A 14,984-nucleotide genomic window follows, 5' to 3' on the forward strand; every position below is an offset into this window, starting at 1 on the left:
TTTCAGAGAAAATATTTCTGGAATCAAAGAATTTGAAATGGCAACAAAATAAATTATGTATTTCAAATAATATAGAGATCTTACTTTAACATAATAGATGTGAATGAATAATTCAACACAGATACTACATGCATATCAAAAGTTTTATTAATTTTTTGAAAAAGTAATATAAAAAAATGCTTTTCAACAACACCATGTATAAAGTGGAAAAACAAGCATGAGAATGCTATAAAAATAATTTCCAAAAGGCACAAATGGCACATTACAGAATGTTTCACTTTTACATAAATTTTCTGATCAGTATCCATCGTATCCAGGCAGAGGGAACTTCAAAGCAAAAACTTCAACTTCGGTCTTCAGATCAAGAAGCCTCTTATGAATATTGGGATCTTTTGTCAGAACCGCTTTGAAATCTACTAATTTCGGGCCACTCAACTTGGCAGCATCTTTGCATAAGACTAACCCTAAAATATGAAAACAAATAAATAATAAATTAGCTGGAGAAACTTTTACATCTGTGGTTCAAAACAAACAGCTGCATTTTTAAAATAACCTCACATAATCATGATCTCATATTCTGGAGCAGATCCCCAAGCCCTTCTTAGTGAATTTGTAGCATAAAAAAAAAATTTTGGTTATTGCCCCGGGGCGGGAGCTCTGTCAGCCACACCCTTGTGAGGACCATGGACATAATTTGTATAATATAGAATTTTTGTTAATTTTTATAATTATCTAGTTGAAAAATTTGAAATGCTGAAAAAACTGACATACCTTTATGAATGAAGTCTCCAACAACTTGGAAATGTTCTTCTTTGAGACCCCGTGTAGTAAGAGCTGGTGTCCCCAATCTGACACCACCTGGATTCATGGCTTTTTTATCACCAGGCACAGTGTTTTTATTGCAGGCAATGCTGATATCCTCCAGTACCTTTTCTGCTTTTGAGCCTGTTAAACCATGTGGTCGAAGATCAACCCATACAATATGATTATCTGTACCACCTGGAAGCAATTTAAAATCATTTAATCAGAGTGTATAAAATGACAGTAGTACAACAACGATTGAAATGTGAATAACTATAGTAAAATAGTGTATGTGTTATGCCAAATGCACGATGTCTAGGCTTTTTAAGTGGTTAGGCTAGACTTTTGCTGTAACATATTTCATAGAACTCATACTCAGAGAGGAGCTCAAGCAACCAATGAAAATAATCATTAAATCCAGGAACTTATTCAATTTTTTTAAGTCACCAGGGAAAAATTATGTCCTGGAGACCCCACTTCAGGGTATGGAGTTGATTGTAATTGCTATGTTCTCATCAGTTGGTTCATCTTTCTGCACTCATTCCCTATCCCTAGAAAAAGTGCCACATATTCCTGCTTAATTATCTACAACAGATATGATAAGCTCTTTTTTTAGATCATTTGGTTGACATTCACACCCTCGTCAAGTGGATTAGTTTGTTATTGTGATAGTGGCCAAAAAAAAAAAAAAAAAATGAAGCAGTTCTGCGGCTCCTTCCACTTTTCATTTTATGTTTTTTTCTTTCAACTTCTCCCTCTTAGCTCCCTTGCCGAACCTGAAATTCTGAAAAAAACTTGCCAGTTAAAAATGACAAGATTGTAATACAATTGACACTGTGTCAAATAAAATAACTGAATTTCCTCTATAAAGGAGGGGTGGGGGGCTTATATATATATATATTATAAGTTGGTCCTACAGTACACAGCTAACTCAAACAATTTTCTCACTCCTGTTTTAAAACAAAATCACTCAATATTTCAGGGGCATACAATGGTTGAATGAGAAATATTTCATTTACCTGTAACAATATTGTAACCATAACTTTGCAGAACACTTGCAAGTTTTTTTGCATTTGCAACAACCTGTTTTTGATAGGTGATAAACTCTGAAGTCTGCGCTTGTTTTAATGCTGTTGCAATCCCTGTAAAAAAATATATATATCTATATTCAGTTCAAGTCTTATTTGAACTATACAAAATGTTTGCTGACTGTTAAAATAAATATGTTAGAAGAAAAACTTCTCTGTAAGTAAATTACCTATTCTAAATTTCACAAACATATTGTTAATTAGGAAAAATTAAATTCTATTTCTACGTTACTTTTCCAATAATGAGATTGAGAAAACAGAGAGAGGAATCTCAGAAGAATCGCTAAATAGTTACAATGTTTCTTGTGGTAAAGCAGTGGTTTTCTTCAGCTGTTTGTGTTCTACTGACTCTTTGTGCCAATAAATTGAAGGCCACAGACCCCCCCCCCCCAAGAGCAAGATGCAGACAGCAATTTTATATTAAACTAGCTATAATACCCAGCGCTGCCTGGGTTTTCTTCAATTACTGGGAGGATTGAAAAAGTGACAAACCATTATAAAGGCATATGAACTATTATACATAACACTGGCAGCATTAAAGAAATGGCAAACCATTGTAAAGGCATATTCATGTCTGAAATGCATTGCTAGGGGAACCACGGTAATGAAAGTAAACATTTTGAAAGCGATTGTCGAGGGGAACCACGGTAAGCCTATCGTTCAAGTAGAGAGAGAGAGAGACAGAGAATCAATTTTATATATAGGCAATCTTCTACTCCTTCACCAAATAATATTTTGCACGTAATAATGCAAAAACAAAATTTTAATTTTTTTCTCATTAAAGCTCATGGACCTGTGGATAAGAACTATTGTGCTAAAGTCATCCAAAAGTTACACAAAGAAAAAATAGTGTATTTTTAACTCAGTATATTACTTTTTAGTTCAACAGCTTCAAAAAATAATCAATGTGCCTCCAGTATTTAATCCATTCAACAGAAAATCAAACATTTCACAATTAAATTAAGGCCCATAATATTTGATACAACATCAAAACTGTATTATAGAAGTTAGAGCACATGTACTGATTCAATATACTAACCAGCGATGCTGTTATTGTGAGGACCTCCTTGCAATCCAGGAAAAACTGCATTATTAATTTTTGTTTCATAATCATAACTTCCACCTGGAATGTATTTTAAAAAAATTCATATTTTCAGTTATGACATAATGAGTGTTTAACATTTTAAAACTCATTGATAAGCAACTATACGAATGAATGTAAAATTCCACCAGAAACATATAACTTGCATACCTTTCCGGTAAAATATAAGGCCAGCTCTTGGACCTCTCAATGTCTTATGTGTTGTGGTGGTTACTATATCACAATAAGTAAATGGACTGGGAGCAACACCAGCTGCCACTAATCCACTAACGTGAGCCATATCTGCCATAAGAATGGCCTTATTCTCATCTGCAATTTCACGGAATCTGGCATAATCCAAGTCCCTGGGATAGCAGCTGATGCCTATAAAAAACCAATATGAACCATTTTATTAAGTGTTCACCTGAAATAAACATGTGAGGAGAGAAAGAAAACCATCAAATTGAAATTACTTTTCATTCAAATAGTATTACTATCAAAGGAAATTTCGGAAAACAATATTTATTATCAATAAATTTTCATTGAATGATAAAACTATATAATCATACTATGTCACTATTAATCTGTATAGTGAAATTCCAGAAAAGTGAAAAGTCTAGAGTTTGCTTATTTCTTTACCAAACTCATTAAATCAGGGAAAGAATAAAAATGTGTAAATTATTAAGCAACATCATCACAATAAATGCATCCATCAATTACGCAAGAAACAATCTCATCAATATAGAATATTTTTTCATTTAGTTGATGCTGAATGACCCTTTGGTTGTACATCAAGTGAATTGAGAAATCCTGTTCCATATGTAATACTGAGTTGCCACTAGGCACTTACTTTAGGGGGGGGGGGGAGCCATAATGAATAAAAGCGCTCTACAAGAAAAATGTTAATTCATGAAGTTAATTCTGGCTCAACGGCCTTTCGTGTGACATAAACAGTTCTTTTGGTGTCATGATTTTTCCATACCTCCATATTGAATTGATGCTTGTTTTAACCCCTTAAATGGCACTGATGAGATATCTCGAGCACTAAGAAGACTCTTATTTTTTTTGAAAATTTTCCTTTTGAAAACAATCCTTAATTTTATAAAAAGTAATCCAGTTGATTTTGTATGAAAAACTGAAATAAAAAAATTTATGGTTTCGTTTATCATATTTACTATTTTGTATAATATATAGTACTATTTGAAGGGTCCCTTTCTTCATCTGGAATTTTGTAAAGCGCTCATGTTTCAGATCCAGAATTTTATGAAAGATTGGAAAATGGACCCAAATTCTAACTAGACGGATTCCCCTGATATGGTTAAAAAATCATGAAAAAAAAAAAAAAAAAAAAAACAGATAAACAAAGACAAACTGATTTGCCAGTTTTAAGACCAAAAATAGCTAAATTACTTTTCTACTCTAAAGCCAAGGCACATCAAGATTCAATTTTACTCCTTCAAATTTCATTTGGAGAATGAAAATACTCTTTAATTAATACTCATAAATTTTAAGTGATTTTTTTAATAGAGTTATTTCTCATTGATAAAAAAAATACTCTTCATTTAACAAAAATACCCCTTATAATTTTGGAGAGGAGTGAAATTACTCTTTAAAATTATTTTTTCGGATAACACTGCTCTAAGCTTCACTCTACACAAGAATGGTAAGAAAAAAACAAAGATCAGTCCGTAGAAGCAAATATTGGGGAAGAGTGTAAGGGTGCTCATAAATTAGCATGCCAATCTTGTAACGTACAACCCCCTGCAGCAATTCTAATCCGTTCATGGGTACACAAATTTCCTTTGTGTTCATTGAAAAAACCGATTCCCAGTGATCCAGTTCAAACAGCTCAAGAATTGTTCACAACACTGTACAAATTACTGAACAAACAATTGTGCAAATGCTTACATTATATGATCCACACACGTGCTATACATATGTACTCAAAAAATCATCAATGAAGAAGGCAAATACCAGGAAATACTAAAAAATTCCTAATGCATTTCGACATGCTATGGGTGTCGTCTTCAGAGGATAAGAGCTGACCAAGTTTCCCACTTGGATTGAGTACCAAATCTTCAATCTTGGTTGCTCAATGGAATGAAAAAACAATGTTAAAGTGAAACGTAGCGGCAAGAATGAAGTGAAGTGCCTGCGTGTGAGTCTTTTGCACAACTTAATTGGCTGCTCGCAAAATGGAGTTACTCGATTGGTCGATTCAAATTTTCTTTCAATTCCATGCTTGTAATAAGTCATGGCGATGCAATCTATGGTGTTGATTTACTGTCATTTACTAATTTATTTTTTTGAACACCCGGATGTATGTGCCTTCATAGAAGTCTAAATCTGCTATGGATTTCACTGTGAAAAACTCTCACTTCCTCAAATTTGAATCTATGGTGCTTTTGCCGACAGTGAGCGGTGATGGTCAATTTTTCACATTCTTGATTTTTAACACAGCGAGCATGTTCATTTAATCTAGTTTTTATGGGTCTCCGTGTTTGTCCTCTGTAGCCAAGTGGGCAATCACCACATGGAATATAATAAATGTCCCATTGTTTATTCTGTGGTATAGCAGGTTTGAAACAAAAGATTTTAGTAGGCACATCTAAGGTTAAACTTTTTGAGAATCTGCTTGATCTTAGTGAGACTATTGGATTGTATGGTATAACTACACTTTCATTGAGTGGCTTGTCAGTAATATTTTCCAAAGTGGTTTCTCTTCCTGGTTTCATGAATTTTCTACTCATTTCGTCAACAATCTTGGTGTTGAACCCCAAATATTCATTGAAAATTTTTTGAGTATTAATAGGCAAAGTCATCTACTATTATGTAATATATATGTGCCTTGAGGTTTAAGAAAATGAAGTATCACACTCATAGTTTTTTCAATTTCTCAAAACTTGATTTTTTTCCTTTCTTAAAACTGATGATTCAATTGAATGTAAAAAAAAATTGTGGTAATGGAAGTGTTAAAGAGCATGTTTAGCTTACTTAATACTTGATTTCATATTGATTAATTTTTGCCTTCTGAATGATCCTAGGTAAATCTTTCTTTTTCCATCATGCCAGGGGGGGGGGGAAAAATCAGGATTCAACATTTAAGAACTTTGTATTCCTCAAATTCTTATGGTATGGTAGTTATTGTGGGGGGGGGGGGGAAACAAAATAATAAAAATTGGCAGAAAAGGTGAATTAACTTACCAGCTATGATTAACTTGGGTCTGAAGAGCTTTGCATTTTTTTGGAAGGAATCATAATCAATCAAACCAGTTACAGTGTCTACTTTGTAAGGCATTGACTCAAAAAACATAGATGTAGCAGATATCTTCTTGTCCTCCATGAAATAACCATGTGTCAAATGCCCACCATCAGGAAGATCCAACCCCATGATACGCCCATGAGGTCCAACTAAGGCAGTGTAAACAGCGAAATTAGCAGGTGATCCAGAATATGGTTGGACATTAACTCCCCATTCTTCAGGATTCAGTTTGTAAGCCTCCAATGCTCTTTTCTGACAAAGACGCTCCACTTCATCGATGTGTTCATTACCTCCATAAAACCTGAAATATTAAAATTGAAAAAAACAATCCTCCTCTAATTTCATGCAAATAATACCATGACAAGAAAAAAAACCATTGAATGATTTTATATTTAGTTGAGTCATAGACATGAGTCTAAAAGTTAAGGATGAAAAAATGTTTCTACTCACATTGAGAAAACCGCTGCTGTTTACATGTTTGTTCTATTTCTGATAAGTTTTCTCAACATGTGTAAAAAAAGTATTTCTTCAACTTTTTCACCACATGTGTGGATGCTATATTGAGTTTTGAAATGGCATTCAGCTATACAGTTGAAATTTTCAGTAAGTTTCATAAAAATTGATGGAACACTCCACATTTTATAAGCAAAAAAAACATGCAATGGAAATAGGAATTTTTTATAAGAAACATGAATATCTTCATGAATATTTCCTCTACAGAATTTCTAACGAATTGGTACATAATGGAATGTGCATGCACGTGTTGTGAACCTAACTTTGAAGTCTGTTACTCTGTGAAATATTGTTATGTGTAGTGACGCCATCTCTATCAATTTTTCTAACTATGAGTGAAGTGCAATGATTGAATAATTGTACAGTTGTAAGCCTGTTGCTCTCTGTGGCAAGACTTCTTAAAGGGGAGATTGGTTAGCATTTGTACCTCAAAATTGGGTACCACAGAAAACTAACTTCAGCCAACCACCAATGTGGCAACGGTGGGGTTTAAACTCGGGACCTGTCTGTCCGTCACTATGACCACTCGACCATCATAGCAGGTGTTGGTTTTTCCCCCCATTGGTTACGTGAGATTTTGTGGAGGTTTGTGATGAAAACAAACATCTCAATTTTTTTTAACTGGATTTCCCCATTCTTTTACAGAACCATTCCCTCCCCTCTATTCTCAGAGATGAACTCCCATGTCAACGCATTGAAATAGCAGCTCCCATGTGTATACATAAGAACCAGACATTGTCCTGGAGTGATAGAAGATTTCCAGCCAATTACAGGAAATGCCGAGAAATTAGTTGAATTGCTTTTTTTGCAACTGAAAGATAAAGCACAAGAACGGTGTAACTTTGGATGTGGTCACGTGACAGCATGGCTCATCGGCTGGACTAGTGCTATTTCTTGTTTATGTCATTCTTGTAGTACGTTTTATAATAATAGTAGTAGTACATTTTATGACTGCAGAATGGCTGACAGGAAAATTATAACAGTTTTCAGTGTGTTATCTGTGATCACCTTCCCCAACATTAGTTTGGATAATCAAAGTTCTACTGTGTTTCTGACATCAATGAAACCTAATATATTAGTAGGATCAACACTATTTTTTATTAGATTTTCTCACATAAACAGGTAAAATACATAAATATTTTTTCCCTAATTTCGTTATTCTAAATTATTTGTTTTACTCCCGGCGGTTAACAGTGTTTTCCAGATATCCGTGTTCATCTTCCCCCACCATTAGTTCATATAATCAAGGTTCTACTGTCAGAAATTACAGAACAATGTGGTCATAGCATATATTTACTTAAAACTGTCAGGTGGTCATAATACAGTGGCCACTCAGTGTCAAATGAAAACCTGTCTAAAATGGAATATTATTTTTGTCCCTAAATGTTTAGTTGTATACAGGTTCCACTATATTATAGCATATATTTACTTAAAACTGTCAGGTGGTCATAATACAGTGGCCACTCAGTGTCAAATGAAAACCTGTCTAAAATGGAATATTATTTTTGTCCCTAAATGTTTAGTTGTATACAGGTTCCACTATATTATCTTTTCGAAATTTTTTCAAATGTAAAAATAAAATTTTCATTACTGATTAGTCTGTAGCCTATGGTGAAGTTCTGAATAAAACATTAAAGGTATAGATCCAAAACTTTACACACTAACAGTATAAGATGAATGAAAAATCACCTCTGTCCAGGATATCCTTCGGAATATTTATTATGAAGACATGAGCTGAGAGCATGTAGGACACTTTTGCTGGTGAAATTTTCGGAAGCAATCATTTCTAAACCTCTGGCCTGCCTCTGTTTTTCTTTTTGTATCATGGCAAAGAGTTCTTGGTCGGACTCATCCAATGTCTTGTTCAAAATATCCATTTTTGTTCTGATCTGTACGAAACTTTTTTAAAATGTTTTGTCAACTATTTTCTTACAATGATGAAAATTCATACCAAACTTACATGCAGAATTAGTGAATCTGAGAGAATCATTAGTAATATTAGGCTACATTAAATTTTTTGTAAAGGATAGGGGCCTAACAATAAGGGCGTTTAAAGTGTTTGCAACCTGTGAGTGCTCATCTCTAGTTTCATAGGCCTACATAAAATATCGATTTCTGAATCAATTCTAGGGATGCTCTACAAATTTCTGTGACTGTTCAAGCATCCACAGCTCTGAGACGCCACCTGATAACAATCAAAATGCAATCCAAATTGAAAAACTACAGTAGAGCCTCTAACTCTACATTCATTATTCTCGTGGTTGGCATAATACTAAATTCAATGGGGAGAAACTTTTTTGACTCAACACAAGATAGCTAAACCCTGCTCAAGTCGACTACGATTCTCAGTTTTATCACAACTACTTTTTCTAAATTGCCCTTGTATTGGCCAGTCAATAAATTTTCATGACATTTCTCTCATATATTTTCACAATACTTTAATTACATTTGTTGGTCGAAAATACTTCTTCATACCTTGGGAGCAGAGCCACTTTCCATTTTTTTGGAGCCTGGAAACTCGACTTATGGACTACGAAAGTCAGAGATAAGCGTGGATGATATTCAAAATTTTTGAGTGACAGATGGTTGAACAAGCTACAAAATTACTTTTTTTTAGATCAAAATTTCAAAGTAATAAAAAGGTTTAACTTTCCCCAATGGCACTGCTCATTTGCAAATAACAGATATTTCAATGCGCTTACGTTTTTTCACCATAATTATTTGACATTATTCTGAAACTTTTCATAGAAAATTTCAGATATTAATTTATAGGTGATTGAATGGAATTGCTCAACTATAGGAACCTATACAAAGAACATATACATGACATAAATGATATTTAAAAATTGGGAGGGTGAGGTCAAACGAAATCTTGCTAATTTGGCATCCACTCAAGTTTACATGTTCATCGTTACTTTTAGGGGTGTCGAGTTATCAAAGTTGCACTGTACAATAATTGGATGGTTAAAGTTTGAGTGGTGTAAATGACATTTTCAGTAATTCTGTAAGTATGAACCAAGTTGCAGCTTCAATAGTAGTTAGCCACTAGATTGTAAAATCACAAAATTTTTAACATGGGACTCTATTATCACAAAGATTCTAGTAGAACCTTCTTTTTCTCAAGATGAGGATTATTGACTTGCACCACTGTAACTATAACCCGTCCAATAAATTAAAAAAAAAAAAAAAAACAATCTTAAAACTTAGGCAGCTATAATTGAATTTTAAAATTCAGTACTTTCCCTAGAATAAATTACCCACCATTATTAAAGATGAAGCTACTTACTCAAATTAAAAGCCTATGTGAATGGGACAAATACTGAAGAAAGTTAGAGCTGGTATTTTTTTAATGGAGAAATGTTTTAGCTTTTAAAAAAAAAGGTGATAGCAAAGAAAGAAAACAGTTTTTGATACTGAAAGAAAAAAGATTAATCTTCTTCATCTACGTCATTTGTTATCAAAGTCCTCTTGATAAGCTAAAGAACATTACTACTGCATGAAAACTAAGAACCCTTGAATATCCAATAAAAACACGTTTGGCAATTTATGATTCTACCAGCCATTATCTATAGCACATGCGTCAAAAGCATAAAAGATATGAACCAATTGAAAGATTATGAATCTAATAGTGATAAGGCTCTGTTTGCTGAGGTACACTACACTTAAGAGATTTGAATATATTCAACCCTCTAATGCAAGTGTGCCCATTAATCATGAATGTGTATCTATAGAAATGGGTACAATAAACTTTCTATCTGGGTTGGCAAGGTTTTGGACAATACGGTAAAAATCATGGTATTTACAGTGGGTTTTTACTGTATTGTCCAAAACCTCCTATTTATAACTATAAGTGAAAAACCTTACAATTTGATGAAGAAGTAACTTCTATAATCAAATAAAAAACTTTGTACTGTATACATTATATTATTAATTACATTCAATATAATATAATTTTGAAATTCAAAACAGTATATGAAAAGGGCTGTATGACAGATCTCGGGTTATCAAGCTATGGGAATTGTACTCAAAAACTGAACTGTCTTGAGGTTAAATATTAGATTTATTGAAACATGAAAGATACAAGAATGGGACAAAAATTTGTCACATGAAAATTAGAAAAACGCAAGAGATATGACTACAGAATGTGAAATTAAATTTATGTAATAATCAAGCTCAGCTGTGCCTATTAACATTTGATAACACATAACTAATTTCGCTGCCCCATATGTGCCAAGATGACTTCAAAGATTACAAAATTTGAAAATATTCTTTCAATTGATGCATAATTTGCGGGACATGAAAAAAAAAAAAAAAACCAATGTTTTAAAGACAGTCTTTTGATAAGCATTCTTCTTCCAGTGTTTTTCTGACTGCTGTCAACCATGTGATAGAATTGTATATGAATTTATAAAGTAAAATATTAGCTTCTAGCTTCATTAGTTTTTGTAATTTCATTTTTAAGTGGGGTTGGTATATTTTAGAAATATATCACATCCATATTTGTTATGGGCATCTTTTATGCCACCTCGTTGGGCATTTTGTCTGTTGTGGCATTGCATTTGTATAAGAGCAACAACATAAATTTAATAAAAATTTTGAGCTCTTTTATCATCATATAGGCATAATCTGTGTTTGTGAAAGTGTGTTCTGTTAATCATGTGTAGGTGCTACATAGTGGCCTCATTTTGTTCAGATATTTTCCTTTATTTAAAATTAGTTTTTTAAATTCAAAATTGAGAATATAGAATAGAAAGTTCACTTAAAATTTAAAAAAAAAAAGTTTGAAAAGTCAAAATAGAGCAATTTGCATTACATAAACATTACACCATTGATATTTTTATTTACATCATTACAATGTTATCCAATGAAAAATTATATGTATGTTAAGTTTCAAAATAATGCATAATAAAATTGGTGTTTTTAATTGATAATAAAATTATTGGTAATTTCAAATGATTGATAATGAATTTTAACTATGCAATTTATTTAAATAAATATTAAAAAAACCACTGGTAATTGAAAGATTTTTATTGCCATGATACTGGCAATCAAATTTAATGATGTTTAATATTAATTACAGAATCAATTTTTTTTTCAACACTTGTCACAATTTTACATTTAATCAAGAAAATGTCAACCATTATTTACTAGTGATGCATCATAAAATTTATAACTTATTTTTTATTTTTCCTCTTTAGATGTTCTTTGCCTCTTTTATGAGCTCAATACGTTTCTTGTGTAATTGTAGTAGGATTCTATTTTCAGTTTCATGTGTTACTTATCCAAGAAATTCAGCCTGACATAACCCATTTCACAGAAAAGGATATACACCACCACACAATAAAATATAATCAGTAATTTTTTAATTTATGCGAAAAATTCTAATTAATATAATTTTTTAAAATTAATTTGTAGTGATTAGATTTACACAGGTATTCAGCCAAATACCTAAGGGGCCATTCAAGCATTACTTAAGCAGATTTTTAGCCATTTTTGACCCCCCTCCCCATCAGCAAAATGTCGTCAGCAGCTTAAAATATTTCATATCTTCAAAAAGGGGTGGTTGATGACGTAAGCAACCTTCAAACCCTCCCTCGATGCTGACGTAATACTTGAATGACCCCCCCCCCTTAAGCATTATTCAACCGAACCGAATATTTGGCAAAAGAGCTGAATAGCAGCCAAATATTCATCCCATCTCTCTAACACATAACATTTTCAAACTTGGGATGTTTGGACAGTTTAGTTTATTTCACATCCTGTCCAAAACCCCAACCTTACTTTCTATGTTGAATTTTTTTTTTCAAGTTTAAAAGCTATTCAATTCAAAGGCCTGTCCATTATCAAATAAAGAGGAATCCTTCTAGGCTTTCATAGATTTCGATTTTTGCTTGTTGAAGATTTACATTTTTTCCAAGGCCAGAGTGTGTGTGACTCATTTCATCAGATGTTTTTGGGTCTAAAAGTAGTATCATATTTAGATAATTTCCTGGTGTTTCATCTAACTATATATTTTATTTGGCGTTAACATTCAATTAGACGTAATCAAAATGTCACATTTCTGAAGGGTACCTAAACTTCATGCTACTCAAATGGCTGTGAAATGTGAGGCCTTTGACTCTTTCAGAATCAGTTGGCCAATCACGCCTGACATGATGAGCTGGTGTGAGGTATCTTGCACTCTGTAGGAAAGCAGCCCTTATTGATGAGTGAATGGTGTGCTGTGCTGTGTGATTTACGTTGTGCGTAATGCAACAAACCTGCTCCTAAGAAAACATGGCTATAATATGAAAAATAGACTTCTTCTTGTTGTACTTAAGAACCAAAACACTTATTCACTTACCAACTAAATCTGTGTAAATGGATCTCAAGTCTCGTTTTCCTAGGGACAGATTTTGCACAGCTGATGTGCCGTGCTAGAAAACACTAACACATAGCATGGTAAAATTACCTGTTTCTCCCAATTTGAAATGGTCCTATTTTGTTCATGCGGTACAAAAAAAACCTGCTCCTATGAAAACACGGCTTTAAAGTCTGCATACATTCCAAAGTAATTGACGACCTAAAATTTAGTTAACTACTTAATACGCCTGTTAGTACAGCCTATAAATAAGGCCTGTTTACACGGATTAAGTGTAACAGGCCTTCACATTAAGGGAGTAAAAAAAAAAATATGACTTTTCTGTACCCATCCTCTGTTAAAGTACTTCAGAATTATTTTTACAAGTAGCATGAGCAGTAAGTGATTGATTGGTAAATCTCTTATACCCAGTGCCAGCCTACTTATTCAGGTACAAGAAGTCATCTAATGCATCTGTGTTAAGATTGGCACTCTATTACACTATGTGACAATAAAGTTTCATTTTGGTAAGATACAAGAACAAAACTCTGTCAGACCAGAAAAGACCCAGACTCTGTCCCTCCCGGGATATAAACCTTTTACCCGTGTGGGTAACAAGAACAAAACTAGCATATCCACAAAAATAGAACTCTTAACAGACCCATCAAGGTGCAACGTTTGGCCAACCTCATTACATACTTAGAAGAAAATTTATACAGTCTTTACAACAAGACGTTAGTGCATGCAAAGAACATGGGCCTTACATGTTCACCATTGCGAACCTGTTGCATCTTAATAACAAGATGCTTTCCACCGGTGCTAATCCAGAGATTCTCAAACTGTGCACCGCCAACCTTTGCTAGGTGAAGCACAATTTGAGCCACACGCAACATTCGCGATACGACACAGGGCAGCACTGTTTTGCGGCAAACAGAAATCAAAAGAACAGAGCGAATTGAAACTTCAGGACATTACACTAATCGCATGTACTCGTTGGCGCTTAGGAGGCCCACACAGGGGCGGCCCTGACAAAGGTTTTTTGAAGAGATTCTTTGTTAAACTGCTCTGGGGAGGCGCAGATAAGCGTCAACTGGGGAAAGGGGCGCAGCAGATGGAAAAAGTTTCAGAACCCGTGGACTACTCCATGCTTCTAGATTTTATCAACGCTATACTTATAGTGATTTATATACATTAAAGAAATCAATAAAATTTCCGAATTCGCTTATCCTTCGCGACTACTTCGACATATCTTTGAGATGCAAAGCGGGAGGCAAAGCCGCTTGAAGGGTAACTCTTAATGCAGCTTTGGCACACGCTTCATCTTAATGCAGCTTTGGCACACGCTTCATCTTAATGCAGCTTTGGCGGGAGGTGTCCGGTCCTTTAATATCAATGACGTTATAGTGAAAGCTTCTTGATTCGCTGTAAACGAATATTTTTGGTATCTTTAACAATCATTTGGAAACTACTCGTAATAGCGAGATCCTTGTTATAACGGCCTTTCACTGTGGTATAATTTTTTTGCTTATTTTCTAGAGTTCCCTACGTGATATACTGTATTTACAAAGACCCCTAATTAAACGTTATACACGGTTCTTGAGGTGGAAAATGAGCGATTTTGGAGCTTGCTAATATCTGATAAGAAGTCTGAAAATGTATACATACCGATCTTGATAACGCTGTAAAAGAATTTCGATAGACTTTGACTCACAATCACGTGTTTCGTATGCGCAACACGTGTGCTGATCCTTAAAAAAAACAAAAACAAAAAAAAGCACGGACATACTAGATTGAACAGTACATCTGAAGTCAACTAATTCTACGGATGTTGCAGCACATAAGGATTGTTTTAAAATACATTTAGTCAGCAAAATAATATCTTTCATGTTTATATTAATA

The 14,984-nt window shown here is 33.7% G+C and overlaps 1 protein-coding gene across 4 annotated transcripts; it reads right to left on the bottom strand.

The window, feature by feature from the left end:
• Nucleotides 1-125: 125 nt before the first annotated feature.
• On the bottom strand, nucleotides 126-14,946 carry Shmt (serine hydroxymethyl transferase). 4 transcript variants are annotated; one of them, XM_089236625.1, is made up of 8 exons: nucleotides 14,751-14,946; nucleotides 8,435-8,644; nucleotides 6,175-6,533; nucleotides 3,142-3,354; nucleotides 2,929-3,012; nucleotides 1,821-1,943; nucleotides 772-999; nucleotides 126-464 (listed from the first exon to the last, which is right to left on the bottom strand). In XM_089236625.1, the coding sequence occupies exons 1-8, from the start codon at nucleotides 14,867-14,869 to the stop codon at nucleotides 298-300; spliced, it is 1,503 nt and encodes a 500-aa protein (XP_089092751.1). In that variant the 5' UTR covers nucleotides 14,870-14,946; the 3' UTR covers nucleotides 126-297. The 4 variants fall into 4 exon arrangements, with proteins under 4 accessions (XP_089092751.1, XP_089092755.1, XP_089092752.1 ...); XM_089236629.1 differs by having other exon boundaries at nucleotides 8,435-8,634; nucleotides 14,751-14,845; XM_089236626.1 differs by lacking the exon at nucleotides 14,751-14,946 and adding an exon at nucleotides 10,032-10,268.
• Between the last annotated feature and the right edge of the window lie 38 nt (nucleotides 14,947-14,984).

Source organism: Pholcus phalangioides, unplaced genomic scaffold, assembly GCF_987345545.1.
Source record: "Pholcus phalangioides strain wild (caught in Gottingen) unplaced genomic scaffold, Ppha-v1.0 ptg000009l_1, whole genome shotgun sequence".
In the NCBI taxonomy this organism is placed as follows: domain Eukaryota; kingdom Metazoa; phylum Arthropoda; class Arachnida; order Araneae; family Pholcidae; genus Pholcus; species Pholcus phalangioides.

What these genes read in the sequence shown, in the direction of transcription:
- Shmt (XM_089236625.1), bottom strand. Translation starts at nt 14,869, where the DNA reads ATGTCCGTGCTTTTTTTTGTTTTTGTTTTTTTTAAGGATCAGCACACG. An exon ending in CCTTATATTTTACCGGAAAG is followed by an intron (nt 3,013 to 3,141) that starts GTATGCAAGTTA and finishes AATACATTCCAG; the next exon opens with GTGGAAGTTATGATTATGAA. An exon ending in TGGAGACTTCATTCATAAAG is followed by an intron (nt 465 to 771) that starts GTATGTCAGTTT and finishes TTCATATTTTAG; the next exon opens with GGTTAGTCTTATGCAAAGAT.